Source organism: Sander vitreus, chromosome 22 (assembly GCF_031162955.1).
Source record: "Sander vitreus isolate 19-12246 chromosome 22, sanVit1, whole genome shotgun sequence".
In the NCBI taxonomy this organism is placed as follows: domain Eukaryota; kingdom Metazoa; phylum Chordata; class Actinopteri; order Perciformes; family Percidae; genus Sander; species Sander vitreus.
In genome coordinates this window covers 11,508,281-11,532,560 of record NC_135876.1, presented here as the reverse complement: position 1 = coordinate 11,532,560, position 24,280 = coordinate 11,508,281, and the positions used below count along the sequence as shown (strand labels likewise).

The 24,280-nt window shown below is 41.1% G+C and overlaps 1 protein-coding gene across 2 annotated transcripts in view; it reads right to left on the bottom strand.

Moving 5' to 3' along the window:
• Window positions 1-1,794: 1,794 nt before the first annotated feature.
• Window positions 1,795-24,280, bottom strand: part of LOC144537376 (uncharacterized) — a 101,674-nt gene continuing 79,188 nt past the window's right edge. For both annotated transcript variants that reach the window (XM_078281052.1, XM_078281053.1), the window contains 6 exons: window positions 12,481-12,590; window positions 12,177-12,251; window positions 11,281-11,374; window positions 11,131-11,171; window positions 6,501-6,603; window positions 1,795-3,270 (listed from right to left, as the gene is read on the bottom strand). In XM_078281052.1, coding sequence (XP_078137178.1) covers window positions 2,899-3,270; window positions 6,501-6,603; window positions 11,131-11,171; window positions 11,281-11,374; window positions 12,177-12,251; window positions 12,481-12,590 — 795 coding nt within the window. In that variant the 3' untranslated portion in view covers window positions 1,795-2,898. The remainder of the gene's footprint in view (window positions 3,271-6,500; window positions 6,604-11,130; window positions 11,172-11,280; window positions 11,375-12,176; window positions 12,252-12,480; window positions 12,591-24,280) is intronic.

Below are 24,280 nucleotides of genomic sequence, written 5' to 3'. Positions count from 1 at the left end.
TTAGAGGAGACATGTTGCCAGCACTCCTGTCAGTTTTCTTTCTCACCCTCTGTTGCTGTTCTGTCATTTTCTGTTGGTGCTGTGACAGAACCGCCTCTCCCACTAAAAGTCATTGTAACAGTGGCAGAATACTGGGCTGGTCCCAGCTCAAGCATTTTTCATCTGACAAAAGAGCTGTTCCGGGTGTTGGAGATATATATATATATATATATATATATATAGATATATATATATATATATATATATATATATATATATATATATATATATATATATATATATATATACACACACACACACACAGTATGCGCGGACTAGTTGTTACATGAAGCTAGAACAAATGTAAAACTGTATGTACTCATTATGGTTACAGTAAGGTGACCCAGTACCTACACAGAGCTGAATCAGTTATTACTTATCACCATTTAGCTGTTGCTACAATCAAGAAAAAAAACGTTTAGTTCAGGTAAAACAAATAAAATCAGATAAAGCATTAAACCTACGTACGGACACTATTTGTTGCAGAGCTGCTTATGACGTGAATGCAAGCTTTTTGTGTGATTAGCATGGGCAACCACACAGAGATCTACAGGGAAGCCCAGACTGAGAGCTGATAACAAAAAAACATCTTAGGCACAAGCACCCCAATCATTTGTATCTTGAAATAGGGATCAAATAATTCCTCGTAAACACTGTAATGAGTGCTGTGATGATCAACAGCTACTCTGTCTCTCTTTCTCAGTCTCTCTCGTGGTTGAGGGCCCACACTGTTCACAAACAGCCTGACGCTAATTTGGGATAAAAAGAAAAATACTGACTTGCAATATTTTGCTGGTTTACCACAGATTTCCAAAGGACCACACATACAGCAGTGAAGTACCACCCACTCTCATTTGATGAAATTAGGTTAGGAAGGAGTCTGTTCTGTGCTTTTCGCCTTTATGAGAGAAGAGCTCATGGTGTGGAAATTAAGAGCCTGTATGTGCTTGTGTGTGCATTTGTGTTTGTGCGTGTGTGTGAGCTGGCTGACTAATCCCTCCACAGAGCTGAAACGAGTTAAAAACACATCAAAGGGAAGCTTAACCTCTGTGAAACCTCACCGGGTTTTCAAGAACAACAAATGATCATTCTCCTCATTGTTTCCAGGGGGACTCTTTTCACCGCTGCGCCGCTGACTTTTCCCTCGGTCCTGGGAGTTTTCAAAAAGCCTGTGGTTTCATTTTTAATGACTGTGCCGTTTGCGTAAGTGTGTGTGTGTGTGTGTGTGTTTTCTGAAAGAATATAAATGCGTGCGGATGTGTGAGTGGGTGCACGCATGTGTGTTTGCACATAAAAGAAGGGTATTTTTGAGTGTGACATGGCAAATGAGGACAACCAAGCTAACAAGGACATGCAGTTCTACTCCCAATCATTAAAATGCACGACATCCTGACCGGCTATACAGCAGCTATGTATGTACTGGACCAATGAAGGATAAAAAAAAAGGGGGTTTGGAAGACAGGTGAGGGAGTGTGGGGGAAAGGTGGGGAGAGACAACAAGGGAGAATGGCAAGATGAGAAAACCAATTGTGGTCTGAGACCTGCTTTGCCTAGAATTGTCATTATCACAGTATATAATAGTGCGCTTTCTGTTCAAGTTCAGATATTTGCATGCTTCTTTTCCTTGTCGTTGCTCGCGTAAATGTGAAACAGTGCTCTTCTTCAACCACTCATGCTCATGGGGAGTCAGCAGGTCAATATGGTGTGTCATCCCTGCTTCAAAACCACATTTTAGATCATGTATTTAATGTTTTTTGCTGGTTAACAACATGTCAACATACAGTATTTGTGTGTCTCAGCAGTCATGTAAAACAGTTCTAAATTCTAATTATGCAATGTTTACAGGTAGCATTGCTAGTCTGTTCCAACTGTAAGAAAAAAAGATATTGTTGGCATATTGACAGATGAAATGAAAATGGGGAGAAATGCACGACCGATTACAAATCTCTATCGGTTTTTATTTTCCCGTCTTAACAACGCGGGGGCTCGAACACAGCGACAGTGAAAAATCAATAAATAGTTTTTGAAAGTATAAAACTAAATATAAAACATCAACCAAACATCTACCATCATGACCATCTAATACACTCAATCACACACACTCGCTCCACAGGCACTTACAGAGAGACAGAAGCACGCAGACACATAATGTACTCGCACATGAAGACACACGGCCACATTCGCCGCAGTAGATGCAGGACACATGGCGCACAGCTGCAGCGTAATTAGAGACTGTGTTACAGCCATCCACATCAACATCTGAGGTCCGTCTGTGGATACTGATGATGTGCCGTCTCTCATTTAACCAAAGCACCACTCTTCTCCAGTGTAAGACACATTCATCAACACTTATGAATTTGCAGTTAGCCACTTGTTCTGTTGAGGCCATTTGCCTATTTAAGTAGAATTGAAATTGATTATAGTTCATCAGAGCTGTCGAGATTTTCAAATCAGCGTAGCAATAATACATTTTAGTGCTTAGTGCTACAGTTTTGTGGCAAAACAAGACCATTTATTTGAAGTAATTACCAAAGTTATACGCTGCTACTGCTCCGAGCAGTGCAGCATTTTGAGGATGCAATGAATTGCTTTTTTATGTTAAGTGTCAGATTTGAAATGTATAAAAAAAATGTGAATATGTTCTTGGAATAAATCTCTTAATGGCACAGTAGTAGAGATATTTTTTAGATGATTTGAGAGAATTCCATCACCTGCTGGTTCTGGAGCCCGCCTCAGGCAAAACGCACCCTGGGACTTGACTTTGACCTGCAGGGCATTAACCTCATACTGAGCACACTCCCCGGTGAGGAGCTGCAGGTCAAAAAGTCATGACAGGTCAAAGTCTTCAGGGGGCTTTATTTAGTTCAGATCCCTGCTTGTCCACCCAGACCGAGCGTCTTCCAGAGAGGCAGTGGACCTAATCCAGTACGCTTCACCCAAAGCCTCGCACTCACCTGGTCTCTCTAGTACAGCACGGCTCAGCTTGGTTTGGGTTAGAGTCCTGTCAGTGTCCCCTGTCGCTGTGTCCAGGCTCAGGGGATGAGGGAGGCGGAGGGATGAGGGTAGGGAGGTGGAGAGAGGAGGTGGGCGGGCTCTGACGGAGAGGTGCATGGAAGAGGTGGGAGGAGGAGGAGGAGGAGGAGGGAGCAGTCGCTTCACTTGTCTACGCATGGAGCGCTCCTCCTCCAGCTGCCTACGCAACCGCTTATTCTCCCTGCTGAGCCAGTTTAACTGGAGAGACAAAGAAAGAGACAATCTGAGAGAGACATATGCACCGAAGAAGACAAAGAGAATAACAATAGTTTTGAAAGCAAACCATCATGTGAGACCGTGGAACAGACTGAGGGAAGCAGGGAAGAGGGACAATTTCAGGTGAAGTTTCAAGGAAGTTTAAACATCACACTAATAATTACAAAACTTAATTGGAAGTTAGCAATAAATATCAACCATCAAAAGTCAACAGCTATCAAGTTGATGAAGTAGCTGACATCTCATTATGTGCTTAATTCATCTTTCACACTTACTTTCATGCCTGTTGAAACAGAAATGCGAGGGTAAAATTGCGAAGGGGGTTTTCAGGAGAGTATTGTGCTCACAGCTTGAAATGGTTGCAAGTAGGAGTCATGCAACGGTGTAAATTTCTACATGAAAACAACCAATTTGAGCGATCATTAGAGGTCGATTTGACACAAAATCATCCGTGACACAAAACAAATCACACATCGTCAGAACATGATTGGGCTCCCTGGAACACAATTACAGACTAGCTAAATTGAGGGTGTTTTATTTTTTGACAGGGACATTTGGGTAAAAGCAGGGAGAAGTGTGAGTTAAAAAGTGGCTTTGAATGCAAAAAATAAAAAAGACATTTACATTTGTGGTAATTATATGCAAAATGCGCCAGTCTAAAAACTGTTATAAGTCAGATAAAAGAGAATAAAAGATTTGAAATAATGTATTTTTAGCTATAAGGAAGAGTAAAATAAGAAATTAAAGGATGGAGAGACAAAGAGACATGTCGGGTAATGACAGTTGCACTCATCCACATCTGTTTTTTAGTGTGTGTGTGTGTGTGTGTGTGTGTGTGTGCGAACGCTGAGGTTCAAGAATGATGTCACATCGACATGTCTGGCCATGTGTGTGCGTATCTGTACGTATGCATGTGTGTGTTAAAGGGAGAGAAAAACACAAGCGGAGATGAGACAGACACATTTCCGGATGGTTCTGTTAACATTACCCTTCCAGACACTGTGTGCGCACGCACGCACGCACGCACGCACGCACGCACGCACACGCAAATGTATTACATCTCATGACTAGAAATAGCAAGGTCTTAGGCTTAACCCTCAAAGAGCCAATGACATGTCGATGTGTCAAAACTATCCTAAGACGCTTAAGGAGTATTTACTATCTTCAACAGGCAAACATATGACGTGTTCATTTAATGTTATGCCAAAAGCAATAGAATTTCTAGATGAAAAACACTGAGGTTGACATTTATAATTAACCGTATATTCAAGGGGACCTGTTTAATTTTCCCCGTCTTTGGTCGCTCTGGATGCTTTCCTAATTGCAAAGGAGGGGGGTGAAATTAAAAAAATCACAGCTTGTCTCTTCAACCTTCACATATTGCGGGTGAACTGGTGGGCATATGTTTGGATGAAAAGTATGTGTGTAAGTGGGGGAGAAAGAACGAAAGAGACAGACAGAAAGACACGGAGGGGGGTGTTTTATTGCTGGTGAATGAGTGTGTTTGCACTTTTTTTATTTGTATAGCTGGGTTTCCATTCAATTATTTTAATACAAAGTATGAAAATTACTGAGGTAGAAAAGCTGAATATAGCAAGCTTTGAGTACATTTCTTCTCGTCGGCAAAAAAAAGTTTAACATTTTTTTAATGGAGTTTTGGCTCCGTTGGTGTAGGATGATCTGCCCAATGAAAACAACAGAAGTTTTTGAAATTTGAAAACGTTGTGCAATACCCGTCGTTCCATCACTCCCTGCAGCTACTTCAAGTGGGGGGGTGTACTGAAATTTTGCTTCTTGCAAGATGAAGAAGACTTCATCTTTGCATGAAAGCATGAAACAACCTGGACATTAACTGATGCTAAAGCATAATAACAGCTCGCTAAATGCTAATAAAGTCTTGAAAGAATCCGGTTTTTACTCTGATGTTCATCTTCATCCCAGTTGATGGAAAATCACTTAGCTCGAATCTAATTTTGTGTGACATTTGCAGAGTTTGCGTGAAATTGGCTTGACAGTCGGATGTAAATCATGCGTGCGTGCGTGCATTGTATAGCTGGTGTTAATATGCGCCTGTGGGCGAATGAGAAAGCAACAGCACTAAACCAGTTTGTGACTATGAGTAAATAAGACCGATCCAAAGAAGACACAGACCTGATTTATAACCCAAAGCCTTTCACATAGATAAACTGAGACATTCCATTCAGCTTCTTTACTGATATCTGCATGTGTGTGCGTCTGTGTGTGTTTATGTGTGTGTGTGTGTGTGTGTGTGTCTATGTGTGTCCAGTGAAGGGAATAGCCTTGTGTAAATGAACTGTCTATACCCCATGCTTTCCGACTGTGCTTGTATGTTTGTGTGTGCTTAAGATGTCCGTGTTGGATCGATGTGTGTGATGATTCACACTAGAGATTAAGAGGTGCTATTACACACCTGACCTGTTAAACAACACCTCTCTCTTCCTCTGTCGGTCTCTTCCTCTGCCTCATACCTGCAGCTAATGCCATTTGCTTTTTTCCAGAAACAACACTACATTAAAACTTCAACAAGTACCAGCTTTTGTCATCTCCCGTCAATCAGCGGGCCATTCCATAGACTAACAAAAGTCGGGTGAGCTGTTCCCCAGGCCCTGGAGTTTTGGAGAACTGAGGGGGCTGAGGAGTACTTTTGATTTGTCTCTCCTTTGGTGATTTGTTGACTCTTGTGAAGTTCAACACAGTTAAAAAAAAAAAAAAAATAAAAAAAAGTCTGCTTTTACTCAGAATATTCCTCTGTGTTTTTCCCCCCACATTGTTTTATCACAGCGGGCCATTTCCCTATGCTGTCATGGAGAGATCAGCGCGGCTGTATTGATATACATCCCTCTCTCAGTTTCATGAAAGGGAAATCATTTACCAGTGGAAAGAAACGTCACTGCTTCCCAGATACGATTTGTCCCCCCTTCCCCACACCGCACTCACACCCCCAACCCGCTGCAGACTTTTCACTTTTATCGTAGGAAGAGGAAATGGATGTCTGTATGCGCTTGTGTGTAAGTGCGTGTGTGTTTGAAGTTGGACGCATGAAAGCTTCCTCTTCTGTGTGAGCTCAACAGCAGGTGGGCTGTTGTGTGGGTGTGTGTTTGTATCTGTCGGGTAAAAGGACTGTCAGGACCTGGTGTGTGTGTATACCTGTGTGTGTGTGTGTGTGTGTGTGTGTGTGTGTGTGCTCTTACTTGTTGATTTAGCATTCCGATGGCCTCCAGGTTGCTTCGCAGTCTGGTCTGCATGTGCTCGATTTTGCTGAGGTTTAGAGCCACACAGCCCTGCTTTTCCATGCTGTAAGATAAGCGTATGTGCACACATAATGAGAAAGGAGAAATTAACTTTGACGTCTTTACAGCAAATCTTAGTACCCCTAGAAGTTTAAGAGAACAGATGAATAAAAACGTTTCTTTCCAGCTACTGCTTGAAACTGCCTCATGTGTAGTTTATCATAAAAATCATATTAAAGTATAAACTCCTCCCATCATGGTAAACTTTTGAACTCAAGTATGTTTGTACAGTGATATGCATTTGCGAGACACAACAGTTTCAATCAAATGTCCTCAAAATCCGGGGCATAAAGAAGTTGGCGTACATCATCTTCATTATAACCATCTTCATTATAACTTATTACTAAACTCAAAGATGGGTGAGCAAATGAGTTCCAGAAATCATTAAATTATATATGAAAGCGCATATAAAATAACAAATACAAAAACAAAACGAACACAACCGCAGCCAGGGAACATTAAGAGTACAAGAAGCCATTTAAGATTTTAACTGTTTATTAAAAACGTTTTGGGGAAATGACAAACAAATGTTAGGGTCTGCTATCTTCAGACCCAGGGCTGACTATGGAATGTCTATTAAATTAACGACGGTGGATAATGGTGCTCTGTACGGGCTGAAGAGCTTGCTGCCCCCGCTTTACGCTCTTTCTTTCATGCCCCAGTGAACATGTCCAGTTAGCATTCGGAAAAACCTTCTAAATACTTTACTGAAGACTTCTTAGCCCATTAAAGTACCACTGTACCTCCCCAATGTTAATTTTCTTGTAAAAGAGCAAGCTGGGTTTCTCTATCAGAGCAGCGGATGGAAAGACGGTCCCGCTTTGCTTCAGTTGAGAAGACGGGCACGCTCATGGAGATGCTAATAAATGGCATCATTGTTCGTGTAGATGTGGGTGAGTGCACACACACACACACACACACACACACACACACACACACACACACACACACACGGCCCTATTAGTGATAACTTAAAACATTTAAGATCTGAGGAGACACTTGAGGGAGTTGCTAATATGTGAACTGACATTTTTGTCTGAAAGGTTTATGAGATTCATTAGTGGAACAATTCCGCTCCCATGTATTTTAAACCATCTTTGGTAAACCTCAACCAAGAGACAATAGCAACAATATACACAACAGGGACAGTAACACCACTGCATAAAAACAGTATCACTGTATATCAATGCAAAATACAAATTTATAAATGAGATATATATATATATATAGATGACATATCTTTCATTAATTTGCCCAACAATGATAATTCATATAAAAAAATCCATACATACACCAGCTGAACGAATATAATCTGAATCACTCAATTTTAACCAACTAACTACGGTAATCAAGCTTGGCCAATGTAAGCATTTCTTTTTTTTTAAAGAAACCTCATTTCGTGAAAATTACATCCATAAACTGAACACAATTGCAACTGACCCTTCTAAATCTTTTAATTTCACACCATACTGGTGATACAAAGAACATTAATAAGAAGAAATGCTGAAATTTCCTTTGATCTTTTAAATTGTAAATGCCTTTTAAGAGATAAGTTCCATGAGTTTTGGTTGCTACAGCGAAGGAAAAACAGCAGCCATAAACTTTAAGCACAAGCATAAAATCCAAAGCGCCACATCTCCACAGATTCTTCACATGATTTAAAGTCTTCTCTAGATGGTAATGTGGTCTTCAGCAGATCATGAAACATCACCGCCGCTGAGACAACTGTGTGAGATTTATGCACCCGATGTGAGAAGAGGCAGCGATGCGCTCAACGCTTGGCGTGACGCCTGTGTAAACATGTGTTCCTGTGTTTACACGCAAACATGGATGTGTGTAATTAGCGGCCTAACCCAATCAGTGTGTGTATAATTACAGTCATTAGTGTCACAGCCAAGCTGCCATGCTCTCTAAACCAGGCAATAAACTATGCGGTGCCTTCATCGCCCCGATCTCGCTCCCATCTTTTTTATTTACTGCTTTCATCTCAACATTTTATGCAAAACTTGACAGTCTTCTTCCACAGTCTCCTTCTTATCTCCTCTTTCCGTTTCTGTCACTTTGGTTCTCTGTTTGTACAAATCCTCTGCTGTGATCACTGGGTGCTCTTAATTGAGAGCACATTGCTAATGGTGCGACTGATGAAGCCTGATGCTCTATGAGCACTTTTCCCCAGCTGGGTTGTGTCAGACAACAAACAGCATCAATCTCTGCTTCTGCCACTTAGTGCATTTCAATGTGCACTGGTATTTTAATGTTTTCAGATATTATTTTAGATCATTTGAGGCAAAATGTGAATTTTGATAACAAATCATAATTAATTGAGTCACTGGAGTGATTATGAATCATCTTTCTCCATATCTGTATCAGTGTTTCTGTGTCTCAACCGGCAGCGGCAGATGGCCGCCCACCAAGAGCCAGGGTCTGTCCGAGGTTCCTGCCTGTAAAAAGGACTTTTTTTTCCCTCGACACTGTTGCACCAAATGATTGCTCTTGGGGAGGAAATTGTTGGGTCTTTGTAAATTATGGTGTGGTCTAGACCTACTCTATCTGAAAAGTGTCCTGAGATAACTCCTGTTGTGATTTGACACTATAAATAGAATTGACTTGAAAGATATTTGCATTTTCTCTGCATGCCTTTCAGATTTTACAGCAAAGTCACATTGCTTTACAGCACAAAACAGGAGCCATTTTTGCATTGTAAGGGCTGTTGTCAGAGCTAATTATTGTTCTTCTTATTGAACACTTCTGGAGTGAAAGGTACAAACACACAGCATCCTTCTTCCTAGGCAACATACAGGGTTTGGAAAACATAGCACCTTGGAGAAGAGTTTTACAGGCACATTGAACATGATGACCATGATCTGTCTACAGATAGTGCCTTCATTGTGCAACAGATTGTAGCTTTTAAGGCTAGGAGTATTGTTCTCAAGTTAAAAACCCCGGTCTCTCCTACATTTTCAGAACAGTCGGCATCCCCATCCTGCCATCCATCACAGCCAAACATTTGTCAGAAGATCATTACAGTTGCAATCAAATCCCTCAATCCTAGTTTTGACTTGATTTGTATATTTATTTGAAAATAATAATTTGACAATTTTTTTTCTAACTGAAATATAACAGAGGCCGGTTTATTTTATCAATCTAAATTTCTATCTGATCTATTCATCTGTTCCTCACCTCTCTGTGGGCTTTACTGGCACAAACTGCCATCCATAATGTGAAGCCGTGACACTCCTGCTGCTTGGGAACAGTAGGCCATGTAATCATAATACATTTCTTTAATAAAGGCATATCTAATGACAAAACCTTCACGCCGTGTTGATTGCTGCTAGTGATAGTGACAGTGGAGAGACACTGAAGACATCCCCTTTGCCATTAGTAATGAGATTTATACACTGAATGTATATGGCTGCCATGCAAGTATCATGACACATCTGTTGCCTTATAAACATATGATTTTCATACATATGGCATTTCGGGTAGGGTGTGTGTGTGTGTGTGTGGGGGGGGGGTACAATAATGAAATGAAATAAATTAGGAATTCTCATAATAAAGAAATAGAGAGAGAATGGATGGGGAGACACTATGGAAGAGGCTTTCATTCACTGTTTTTATCTCGTTCCATGTTATTATATTCGCTCAATCAAAACCCCTCTTATGCATGCATCTATATGAACTGCCTCTCTCGCGCTGTCCCTCTCTCTCGCTCATTCGCAATTATGAGGGAAAGACAAAGAAAACCGATTCATCTTTCTGTCGCGGCCCCTTAATGATATCATTAAAATGACTGACAGCTTTGAATAGCACTGGAAACCTACTCCAGTCAAAACAAATCTGATCCGTTTTGGAAACAGAGCCTGGTGGTTCGTTAGGGGAGGGGTGCAACATGAGCGTGTGCATGTGTGTAGAACGGGGTGATGTGGGTGAGGGGGGGGGGGGAGTTGTTAATGAGGGAGACCTTAGGGGGTCACACTGGGGGTATGGGGAGTACTGCTGCAGGCAGGTGCCCACACAAACACCCTCTCCCGCACGCACACACCCCCTCCTTCTCTCACCTCCATCCTACACCCAATCCCATCTGTGCCACATTCATTTTAATTACCTTTATGAACATAATAAATATATCTCCTCTCTATTGATGAATGCTATTTGACAGCCATGAGGGTGGCAAGCAGGAGAGGGTGGGCCCTTGGTTAGAGTGTAATCATTGTTAAAGGCCCAGTGTGAATAACTTATTCAGATTGAAGAAGAGACACACAAACACATACATGCACACACGGGGAAAACACAGGTGGCTAGGCCCACGGGGTGTTTCATTCACAACTTGACACTCCTGCTGTTATTATTATCTGCTTTGTTCGGGCTAGATTGTGTGTGGAAGAGCGAAACATGGTGGGCAACGCTTTTGTTGGATATGAATGCTAAACTCCCATCAGCTGGTGGATGGACAAAAATGCATGCACATATATGTACACTACAGACATCACACACACACACACACACACACGCACACACACAAATGACTCACGCTCTCTCGTCTTGCTGGATGCCCTGGTCTCGGATCTGGGCCTGCAAACAATTATAAAGTGAAAAACAAAAAACAAACCTGTTTGTGATCGACTCCGATTTGTCTCTTCCTACTTGTAGTTCATTGCTTTTCCACTTTGCACTTGTTCACCTTAAAGTGTTCCATGTCTCTCTCCTTCTTAGCCACCACTTCTTTTAGACTCTTTACCTCTTCCTTCAATGTGTTATAACCGTCCTGCAGATGTCTTACGAAGCCAGGGAGATGCAGAGACAAAGTTTAACAGAGAAATATACATAGAGAGACAGACAGACACACACAAAGAGAGAGAGAGAGAGAGAGAGAGAGAGAGAGAGAGACACAGACAGACAGACATACACCTATTATCATCAAGAGCCTCTTATTAACATGGCAAACAAAATATTCTGCCACACAACGGCAATAGTGTCTGTGTTTCTCTGCTTCCTGAACAGCCTTTAACTAGCAGTTCAGACTAGCTCTGACAAACAAATACACACACATATCGTGATCTATTATAATGAAATGCTAGATTTCCACAGCCATTTATCACTTACCTTTGTGGCTATTTATGTCAGTGTTTTGTTATGCCACCAATTCTCAGTATCCAGAACAATTAAAACAAGTTGTTAGATGTTTATTGTACTATTATACTATTATACGCAGGGGGGTGGGATGACAGAAGACGGCTAGACTGCTTTGATCTCTGGAAAGAGGAATATGTCACACCCATGTCTGTGTGTGCATGTGTGAGTCATGATAATGCAGATATGCAGAATGAGTGTCAGCATGTCAGAGTCCACCTGAATCACTCCAACACACACACACACTAATCACAAACTCTGGTGGGAAAGTTGACCTAGTTTGCAGGTGTAGCGGTTAGCTGAGCAGTTCCCCCCCCCCCCCTATCTTTAGTTAACGAACATAATGAAACAGGATTGAGACACGCACACAGACACCAACACGCAGACATACATTCACTCATTGATAAAGTAAGGTACCTAAAAATCTTCCTCCGAATAAATACTCACCCTTTCTCTTCAGTGACGATGAGCAGCACTTTGTTTTGGGCCTTCATCTGGGCAGTGAGGCTCTCGTTGGAAGCCCTGATTGGAGAGAACAGATTCTGAAATCTAATGATGAACTTTAAAACTACACTAAGCAAGACTTTTATAAGGAAATAAATACCCGCCAGTTAAACAGTATATTTTGCTTTAGAGGACACTAAATTCAAAACACACACAAAAAAAAAGAAGTTATTTTACATTTATAAAAATACACTGCACACACACCAACGGAAAAACATACAGGGAACACCAAAGAGTGTGGTCCTACTTTTGTTCAGTAATCCAATGGTTGACATTAGTCATGACCAGCTGACTTTCATGGCGAAGGTTTGCATTGTCAGACCGTGTCCTCTCCAGCTCTGACCGGAGTGTGTCCACCTACGAGACACAGTCACATATTATCCATCGTGGGGTAGGCCGTCATATAACAATTCATATAGCAACATTGTAAAATGCTGTGCATATTTTGTTTTTACATTTCCCCATTAATTAGTTATTTTGCTAACTTAAAAAAACCCTCATCTATTCTCTCACTGGATTTGTGATGAACAGAAACAAGACCAACATTCACTCCATCGCTGTTTTGATGTACTTTAGTTAAAACCTTAGAGAGTCTATTGTTGAAGGTTGTTGAGGTTAACAGCTTAAAAAAATATTACTTATTAACATCTAACACTGGCTTTCCACATCTCTGGCCCTGTTCAGACCTGATATTAACATGCGTCTTGGGTGATCCAATCACATATGGAAAGCTCTAAAGGCTGTGACACTAGTGGCTGTGACACTAGTGGCGACGAAGGCCGACTGTGACGTCACCTCGCATCAGCCGTCGTCGACTTTGTCCTGGCCAAAAATTTGCACTGGAACCATAGACTGTAAATTTTAAACACTGCAGAGACTACAGCTGACGGCCAAGTACCACGTATGTTCTGCGCCTGTATGAGAGGACATAACTCATACCAGCAGGCAGCGGTTCTCTTAATACATCCATGTAATCTATTCGTCATTCAACAAGGGAAACCGGATAACGTTGCTATGATACACACAACAAACAGCGTTTGCTCGATCAGCGGCAGAACCGAACTGAGCCTCCAGTCCCTCTGCTTCACTCCCTGCCGGGAAGACAGCCGACACTGGGAGATAGCTAACCGGACTGTCCCTCTCCCGGTCTGTCATCCGTTCTTTCGGCAGAGAAGTCTCCCTACAGTGGGAGCGGAGTGGAGGGACCGAACGGCCGGCTGCTGGCTTGTTTGCTAACGTTAGGTTGCTAATTAACCCACCCAACATGCCTTTATCATACACTGGTTACAAAAAAATTAGCCAAACTAAATTGGCAGTCATCTGGTGATAGCAATGTGCTTTCCTTCGATTTGACAAGAGCGTGCAAATTAAACATTAAGGCTAGTAAGCTAGCTTGCTTGCTAGGGGGCTAATTGTTTAGCGGTGCAGAGGTTGCAGAGAGATTGAAGTCTATTACGGTGTTTATATTAAATATCTCAGTACAGGATATTAGTTTATTAACGTTAGTTTACTTTGTAACATGTAGGTATGTAGAGATCTTTTAAAAGACATGTTATTGTTGGAATAAATATGCCTACACAAATAGTTATGTATATCGTGTTGTACGTGCCATCTTATCGACATAATGTGCAAAAATAGTTATTCTTATCGTTAGAACCTGTGTGTTTTTTAGAAGAAACATTCAAATGCCATTTTTGACCAGTTTTGACAGCTCTTATTTATATTGGATTGATCAGATGAGATGAAAAATGAAAGGAACCTTCTGTGTGCCTCACAGTTGTTTGTTTTCCTCACTCTTGTTTTAAAGCTGAACAGCCAATCATATGAATTGGCTGACAACCGCCGACACCGATTCAACATGTTGAAAAAGGCCGACGAAGGCCGACAGAGCTCGACGAAGGCTGACGGAGGCTGACGCTTGGCGACGGTGCAGGACACACCACACAAACTAGGCCGACGTCGCCGTTGGCCCAACTAGGACCGATGGTCGGCTTGGTGTGTCAGGGCCTTAAGTACACAAGTTCACACCTGGCATTAAAATGTGTCTCCTACTGCGTGACCACTTTGATCGGATCTCACTTCCCCACTCTATATGCAAATAAACATGCAGCCGACTGTACATCATTTCCGTTTGCAAAGACCAAATGCATTGTTTTTTTAACTGGTGGGAGGCGGTAGTTGTAATATCCTACATAATTGTGAATTTAAGTACATTTGATGGACCTAAAAATACTGGATTATTGTCTATTGGTGGTCCCTGGGGACCTCAATGCCACGATACTGCCGTCTTTGCCAGCCTCCGCTTCTGCCTTTTTTCACTCTACAAAGTGAAAAAATAAAGGAAGGTTAAAAAAAGGGGATAAGTGAGGCTCTAATAGATGGGAAGCAAGGACAGGGTGAAAATAAATGTCAATAATAGAGCCTAATAACACAAGAGAAACAGATAAAAGGAGAATAATGGGTGATGAAAGAGATGGCGTTTGCAGACGCAGGTATAAATTGCAGGGTCAGGTATTAAGCAGGTGCAAAGGAGGACAGATGGTGGATGGGGGGAGAGCAGAAGACGACTGAAGACGAGATTGTAGAGAGAAAACGGGTGAGGGGTGCAAACAGGGATGGGATGGCACTGGCCAAACTGCTGACTTTTCCATTCTGCTTATCAGTCAGGACCTTTCCAGGCCTAAACTCTATGGACCCTGACACATTACCCTTATCGCCATGGAAACACCTTGATATACCATACCATCTTCCCACAAAGACTTGGGCAAACATGAAAAAAAGTTTCCAATATGTGGGCCATGATTTAAGTATCCAAAAAAGTCATATGATTAACCCAAAATGTCAAAATAATCGAAACTGCAAAAATCAAACTGCTGTGTGATTTGAATCCTATAACATATTTTCCTGTTAATGTTTATCTGGAAAACACTACCAAGTTAAATGTAACACAGAAATTCTAGGACACAAAAATCACTGAAAAAAAAGTGATTATGACAATTATCCTTGCTTTCATCATCCAATATCTTCAGTGGAACAGGACAATACAGAGGATAAGCCAATAAGAAAGAAATCATTCATACCACAGGCAATACCACTTTTTAACACTTCATCACTGGGTGTTAGATAAGACTCATATAAACCAAGATACTGCACTACGTGCAACTTGCACAAACATGGGTTATACTTACATCTTTATAAATACTATTTAAGTAGGTTGAACATTTTTATTCGCCACTTGTATATACGTTTGTACATTATTTCCCTTGTATTTTTTATCTTTATTTTTGAATAGTTGTTCTTGCATTCTATCCAATTTATGATTTCTAGTATATTCAGTATGTGTGCTGTGTGTTTTATATTTTGCTGCTGTAGCACTGAAATTTCCCAATTTGGGATCAATAAAGTCAATCTAATCTAATAAGAGCGAAGAGTCGAGAATCATCAAGATTACAAATAAAATAAAATTGTCAATAAATTGTCTGTAGTGTTCACAAGTCTGGTAACAAAGTGTCTGTTTGTTGATCTTGTGATTGTTGGGGATCGAACAGTGTGTCAATATAAAAGTCAAACTCCTATCTAGGCCACACCCACATTTACAGGACTACTGCTTGTGCACCCCAAGGTTAAAGTGAAAATTACATGCTTTTAGTTGCCCAGGGTCAAAATATTGTAAGTTATTTACAACGTTATCTGAGAGAAGCCAGACTTTCATGTGTGCACTGCATTAACCCTGGGCTACAGAGTGGGCAAACAGTTGACCAGTCAATTTTGTTACATATTTTATGGGAATAAAATTCATGCAACTCACAGGACAACATAACACATTTTGTTTTCTTTTACAGCAAAATGTTCAATGTAATATTAAAATCAGCTGCGGCGTCAATTGTTTGAGGAATGGACAGTGAATGAAATATACTTCTAAATGAGCCAATGCTAAAAAGAGGTCAGAAGAAAAACAGAAAGGTTTGACTTTGTCTAATATTTGTCTGTGAGACATGTTCAACAAGAGAATGACCCCTCAATAACAGAAAAGAATAGGCTGTCTTAGATGTGAAAGTAAGTTGTGAAGATGACAGTGACACATATTCAATTATTCAAATTTCATAACATGATGAAGAATTACACTTTAGGGGCTTTCCGACCGGAGGGATTTTTGCAGTTCTTGGAACTAAACGTTCCTAGAACACTTTTTTCGTTGTGTTCCGGATTTTTAAGTTCCTCTGGCCTCAGTAGCGTACTTTTTTAGCTCCTACTTCAGAGCAGGGTCTTTTCCCTTTTCCTAGGTGTACTTGATTGGTCGAACTTATAAGTCACGCCCACTGCCAACTCGGAACTTGCAGACAGAGCAACAACCAACAACGGGACATTTTTAACAATTGTCACCATCTTATTCATCATTAAATTCACTTCTGACAACGTTTTAGGCGAGAAATTAACTGTTTAGATTTCGAATATAGGCAGTCTTGCGAAAATTGATGCCAAATTGACAATTTGCTTCAAAGTTTTCGGAGTTGAGAACCTCCATCAAGTGAGGCGACAGCCAGCAAGCGCCTGCCCCGGTCTCAAGCTCGTCGCTGGGCCAGTCTTGCTCAGACACCTCGCTGTGAGCTGGAGGTCTCTCAGACCGCTCTCGTAAATAAGAGGCTTTTATTTCGCCGTTGACGGTTCGTTTGTTTAAATATCACAACAGATGTCCATCATAAGATTAACGGGAACCTGTGGTTAACTGTCTTTTCGGAGTTAAACTCCACAAGCGTGTCCTGCGTCTCACCGGCAAAGACCGTTGCAGTGCTTGCGTCACTCCCTTACCCCTCCTACCAGTCCCTATGGCCACTTGGCCAGTGGGAATGCAAACGGAAAAAAAGATTTTGGGGGAGAGTAGATCTTAGAACTGCTTAGAAGTGTACTTTTCCTCTAAAAAGTACAAGTACTATCCGGTCGGAAAGCATCTTTTAATTACACTCAGATTAAGGAAGGGCTGCATTTCCACAAATAAAGCAATTAATTAAAACTTGGAGAACAATGAAATCACATCAAGCAAATCAAAACCGAGTCAGGGCATCAATTGTAATTACATTTATCAACACATTTTGTCTCATGCATAGACACGTCTTCATGTGAAGATCTGTTGTTGACCAAAACCACACGTTAATACTGCAATATTAATGATATAGACAAAAATATCAAAACGTTCCATTCAAAAGCTCAAAACACACCCACAATGCATCGTCACACACCTCCACACGCACGCACGCACGCACGCACGCACGCACACACACACACACACACACACACGCACACGCGGGATCTGTGCTGTGCTGTAATGACAGTAATTACCTGTGGTCGCACATTAACATCTCCCTCCTGACTGTCTGACTGGCTTGGCTGGCAGAGGGATGTAAATCGCAGCAAGTCTAATGTTGTGATTAGGACTAAATTACGCGCCATCACTCTGTTTCCACCAGTGTCAAGGGAGGGAGTGAAAGGGTGTGTGAGAAAGAGGGGGAGAGTGAGAAAGGGACGTTTTTTAGCGAAAAGGGGACAAAGGAGGTGCGACTGCAAGCGGGGGGAGGAGGAAAGTAGCATACCTGCTTAACATTTAGATTGGTTTTGTTGCACAAATATTTTAGCAGATGATGGGGGCTAAAAGGGGCAACAAAATGCATTTGGGACACACTTATAACCAAGTTGGGCGATACCACTGGTCCTTTCAGGCCTATGCCAAAGAATATAAGTTGACTACTGCAGTGCTGGTGGAGGATTTGGAATCTTTACAGCTGCTGCAATGGTACTTATCATTTTGATGGTTTATTCTATCAAAATAAGGCAGAGTTGTCCAGTCCACAGCCCACACTTTTCAGTGACAATAGATACAAGATGAACTTTAGGCAATCTTTTTTCTAAACTTCTGAATGAACTTTCATGACAACCCACAAAGCGCACCTGCAGACAGAGAAAGAAGAAAAAAAAATTGTGGAGACTTAATGGATTTTCCATCTCTTCTATTCTCAATGGAGCTGTGGACTAGTATCACATTGCACATTAGCTGTCCTGGACAAAAGTGCATTTTCACTAAAAACAGACCAAGCTGTCCAAGGTTGAGGGATAAATATGATTCAAAGTTAACTTTTCTGGCTAAAGAGAGAAATATGAAGAGGAGGGGGAAAATCCAGAACAGACAGCCTGGTTGTTGCTACCATCACCATCAAACCGCAAGAGCTGAATACGAGCCATTACTCTGTTCCACTCAGCTCATCAGAGCACATCCTCTCATCAAATTAATGAACACATTTATTGTTAAACACGTTTTTATAAAACATTCATTCATTCTGTCTAATTAAAAGACCCAACAGGCCTGACATCACTTAAATATGCATACTTATCACTCACAGGGTCTGAATTAAAGATCTACAGGCGTGTGTGTGTGTGTGTGTGTGTGTGTGTGTGTGTATGTACACACACACACACACACACACACACACACACACACACACACACACACTCACTCACTCACTATGTGTAAATGTGCGTGTGCGATGGCAGCAGAGAATGAGGTTTCCTAAGCAGGTCTTCTCACTCCATGCTTAATGGTGATAATCATAGCGTGACCCAACATTAAGACCATGTGTGCGTGTGTTTGTGTGTGTCCCACTCTCCCTAATGGTGACGATGATGACATGTTCTCCATTAGACTAGTCAGTGGGCCACAGCAGATCTAACATATTAATGATGCTGATGATGGCTTCTTTAATTACCTTCGTCTGCTGCAGCATGGCCTCACTCCTTTCCCAGAGTCCTTTCATCACACACTCTCCTACGCATGCTGCTGGGTTGTTTATCAGTGGCTGCCATTATTGAAGTCCCCTATCTTGCATCTAGCCGGCATGAGCTACATTACCAGCCTTGGTAGAAGTTTCTCACCCACTTCCCAGCTAGATGTAGTTCCCCCCTCTACTGTAGTAGGTATCCTTTTAATATATAGAGGAAACTCAGGCTTGGTGTCCATTTAAACTGAAATCAAAGTATTGCCAATTTTAGAGTGCAATTAGATAATGTTTTACTTTTGAGAAGTTTGGTTTCTTCTAGTTTCTGAATAGGGATGTTTGGTGTTTTTTGAAGTAAGGTATACAAAGAAGGTATTTGTTGGTTTTGTACTAAATTCAGTTATCATGTCAGCACTTGAATCATTTCAAACAATACCAAATCTAGTAACTTTATTTCACAGTGTTCATTTTCGGCAAATCATGCATTAGTTGGAATTAGTTTGTTCTTGAGGTTGCAGCAGGATCGCTGAAGGAAAGATGCAAATTGTGTCGTGCAGCTTCTAAGACTGCTATATTTGTCGGTAACCTCCAACAATAGAAAGCAATACATGTGTCCTGGATGTGTGGGATTCCCATTTGGCAAACCTTGCGATGTTTAGTTGTCCAGGTGACCAGCTTGCGACAGTGCTTAGCTAACAGCAGCAGCACAAAAGAACAATTTTAGGTTTTTATTGTTGCTGTATTGTTCAGTGATGAGCTGATGCAGCACTAGTTTGGAAAAACATTGCCAGCACTGTTATTTTTTCAGCACCTTAATAAAATGTTAGAAAATAAAATAATGTATAGCAGTGGAAAGCATTTATTCATAACTACTTATTTTCTCCTATTTGATTGATTTGTAGGAAACACATGTCTGCAAAATAAAAACGTGCTTAGGCCAAACTCTTTTTAGAGACCCTCAGTTCACTTTACAGTACAGTGAAGCAGCCCAAAACTCACCAATGCTGGGTTATCATACTGTTCTATACTGGTTGTATAATGTCAAATGTTTACATGAATAGAAGCATTTATATGAGATATGGCACTGCATTTACTAAAAGCTATATCTCACAAATAAAGAACTAAATAAAAAAAGTATGCTTGCAAAATGTTGAATTGAAAAAGAAGTACACTTTATAGGTTTTCCATTCAATTAAAGCTAGTCCTTAAGCTTGACTGAGAATGACTTTGAATAGGGTGATATTACATAGCTCTTTTGGAATCTATGTAGAGGATTTCAGTACTGTAAAACCTGCAGCTAAGCCGAGATCATTCAAGTTTTGCCTTGAGTAATTTCAAGAATAGCATTCTTAATTAATTTTATAAATTAGAAGCTGTTAGATGTGTGGCAGGCGTGATTTGTAAAGACTCATTTCCACTTGTTTCCTTGAACCACGGTCACAAACGTATATACAAGTAAAGAATCCCAACTGTACTAACTGATATGAACTTGCCTTTGTTTTTTTGCCAAAAGAAAAGATGTAAATACACATTTTCAGTACTTGGGATCAAGAGGTTTCAGTAACTTTTTCATCTATAAAATCAAACAAAATGGGTAAAAGAGAAATAACTTTTAAATATAAAAACACATATTTCACATTTTCTCTCTTCCTCTTCTTTCTTTTGCTAAATTAATATCTTCATACATTATATGCCCCTTCCATGAACCTTTCCACAGAACAATGTTTCATGGGTCATCCACATCCATGCACAGAAACGCCGACATTACGGGAGTATGACAGTTAAAAGGGACATAGAAAGATATAGAGACAATATGAGAAATATAATGTCTGCTCGACTGTCCGTCTGATCCCTCAGATGGATTACAGGACTGTGGCTTAATGAGCTGTGTTTGAGCGTGATGGGACACAAGGACACGCATGCACACACATATTGAACAAATACGAAGGCCATTCCATGGTTAAACAGGCAGACAATTGGACCACTTCCCTTTGTTCATCAACTAACCAAATGAGCTTTATTTGTCCATCCTCACTTCTCCATCATCAAACCTGTGATCGATGCGTGTCATGCTAAGCTAATTAGGCCAGGCTTGGCGCTTCTAACAGGTATTATGTGTGCGATCAATGTGCAGATAAGACCGTTCCAGAGAACAACTCTCTCGAGCATCACCAAAATGAAAATACTACACACTCATGTTTGTAAAAGTTCAGCCACACAGCCACATTTCAAACAAAAACATGCACAGGTGTCAGTGTATGACACCTGTAAGTGTCTCAAAAATGATTAGCTAACAGCAATGTAAGAAAGAAGCTAAATCACTGTCTATCACTGCTGGAGTGGTGAAGAAAATGGAGGAAACTGGAGCAAATTACATTTCTCTTTGCTCACCTCCATGTTCAACTACTGTGCAGAATAAAACAGCGCCCCTTTCCCACAGCATGTTCAAGGCACGAATGTTGCACCATTATTCCGCCTCGCCGTTCTGTATAAAAAGACATGAACGCGGGTTGCACACACACACACACACACACACACAGCCTCTTTTGCTTCCTGAATGCTGGTATGCTATCTAAAATCACACCGGAGCAGGATTGTGCCAGCGTTGTTTGGTTCAGTGTAACAAAACAACGCCGGTGTAATGGTGGATCTTCTTCACGGCAATAATGCAGAATCTCTGTGTAAAAGAGGATGTGTGTGTGTGTGTGTGTTGTCTTGCTCAGGGATACTTAAGCAGCGACCAGGCTGATCTCGCTAATCACTAGGCAGGCACCCCACTGAGTCAGAATGATTAAAAGTTACTGTGTAATTGTATTTCTATAGGATGACATTATCAGTTGTGAAAAGGGTTATGGGAAAGAAAACATACTCATAAACGTTTATGCGTTTTGTGCGATCTGAAAACTTCTTTGCAAATTCTCATTAAAATTGTTTGAAATCTTTTTACTCCATGCTAAAAGAAGTTGAGGTAAACACACTAATGACTGGGATTGTGTGTGTGTGTGTGTGTGTGTGTGTGTGTGGCAGAGAGAGAGAGTGAGGAAGAGGGAAACAGATGGAGGGATGATCTGATCAGTCACACAAACATGCCTCATTTTTATCAAGACTCGTATTTGAACTGGACTCATGCAGAGGAACAGGATCGAGTGAAGTGTGTGTGTGTGTGTGTGTGTGTGTGTGTGTGTGTGTAAGCGACACATGAAAGTACAACATTGACTGGTAGATAACATGTAAATCCCTTTAATATCAAAAACAGACCAGGAAAACACAAACAAGACTTTGCATATAACACACATTCCAAACTCGACTCACTGGCCATAGGTACACCTGTTCAACTGCTCGTTAATGCAAATATCTAGTCAGCCAATCATGTGGCAGCAACTCAATGCATTTAGGCATGTAGACATTGCCTGTGTTTGGAAATCCCATACTAACGTACTGCATACTACACACTCAATGTGTATGTATGGCATACTTTCTACTACATTAACTATTAAGCATGCCATTACCAGCAAACTGTTCACACTGTGGTATACGTACACAAAAGACACATACTATAACATATTAACAGCTTTTAGCCTGGCTCAAAATGCATGATGGTGGGGTTGAGTATGTCCAAAAATCTTCTCATGCTCACAAAGTCTTGCTAAACATATGGGCATTTCTCGTGTACACAAAATCCACATACTATGCAGTTGGAAAGGCACTACATACTTACTTTTACGCCATACTTAGTATGAATAGTATGATAGTATGCGGTTTCTAAAAGAACCATGGTAACAAACGATCTGCTGAAGTTCAAAGCAAGCATCAGAGTAGTGAAGAAAGGTGCCAGACAGGCTGGTTTGAGTATTTTCAGAAACTGCTGATATACTTGGATTTCCACGCACAACCACCTCTAGGGTTTACAGAGAATGGTCCAAAAAAGAGAAAAAATCCAGTGAGCCGCACCGCAGTTCTCTGGGCAAAAATGCCTTGTTGATGGCAGAGGTCAGAGGAAAATGGCCAGACTGGTTCGAGCTGAAAGAAAGGCAGCTACAGTATCTCAAGTAACCACTCATTACAACCGAGGTATGCAGAAGAGCATCTCTGAACGCACAACACGTCAAACCTTGAAGCGGCTGGGCTACAGAGGCAGAAGAACACACGGGGTGCCAATACTGTCAGCTATAAACAGGAAACTGAGGCTACAATTGGCACAGCCTCTCTAAAATTGGATAATGGAAGATTGGAAAAAATGTTGCCTGGTCTGATGAGTCTCAATTGCTGCCACAACATTCAGATGGTAAGGTCAGAATTTGGTGTAAACAACATGAAAGCATGGATCCATCCTGCCTTGTATCAACGGTTCAGGATGGCGGTGGTGTTGCTGATCATATCCATCCCTTTATGACCACAGTGTACACATCTTCTAATGGCTACTTCCAGCAGTTTCTCTTAACATGACAATGACATCATTGTACTCGAATGGCCTCCACCGTCACCAGATCTCAATCCAATAGCGCACCTTTGGAATAAGGTGGAACGGGAGATTCTTATGTGCAGCCGACAAATCTGCAGCATGTTTCCAGCATCTTCATCAGCAGAATTAAGGCAGATATGAAGGCAAAAGGGGGTCCTGTACTAGCAAGGTGTACCTAATAAAGTGGCCGGTAAGTGTGTACACACTGTGCATACAAAGACTTACACAGCGAGAAAGACAGAGCTATCTGAGGTTCAGCTACTGTGCACCGAGGCAATTTGTAATATAGATTTCCTCTATAGGCCACTGTTGTGTACCATTTACCATTTCAAACCCTTTGATTTTTTTCACCAGCGGATAATTCATCTTCTGCTGGTCAATAACAGAGATTGGGACCTAATGAAGGAGTCATAGTCAGATCGGCCATCACACTGGTGTTTAAACACTGTTTGGAGACAAATTCATTGAAAAGCTCATCTGTTGTTGAAATGATGGAAGACAGCAGGAATGCAAAGGGGAAATGTAAGGGATTGTGTATGAGTGCAGGAGCCAGCCAGAGAATACACACATAGAAAGACATTCAGATACGTACATACACACACTCCCAAAAAGTTTACTACAAATGCAAGAATAAATTAAACAACACTTTGTGATTGGTTGAATCATTTGAAAAAAATAACTTAATGCTTGTAAAGGTCCCATGGCATGACAATTTTCACTTTATGAGGTTTGATATATATATATAACATTGATATGAGTTCCCCCAGCCTGAATGGTCCCCCAGTGGCTAGAAATGGCGATAGGTGTAAACCGAGCCCTGG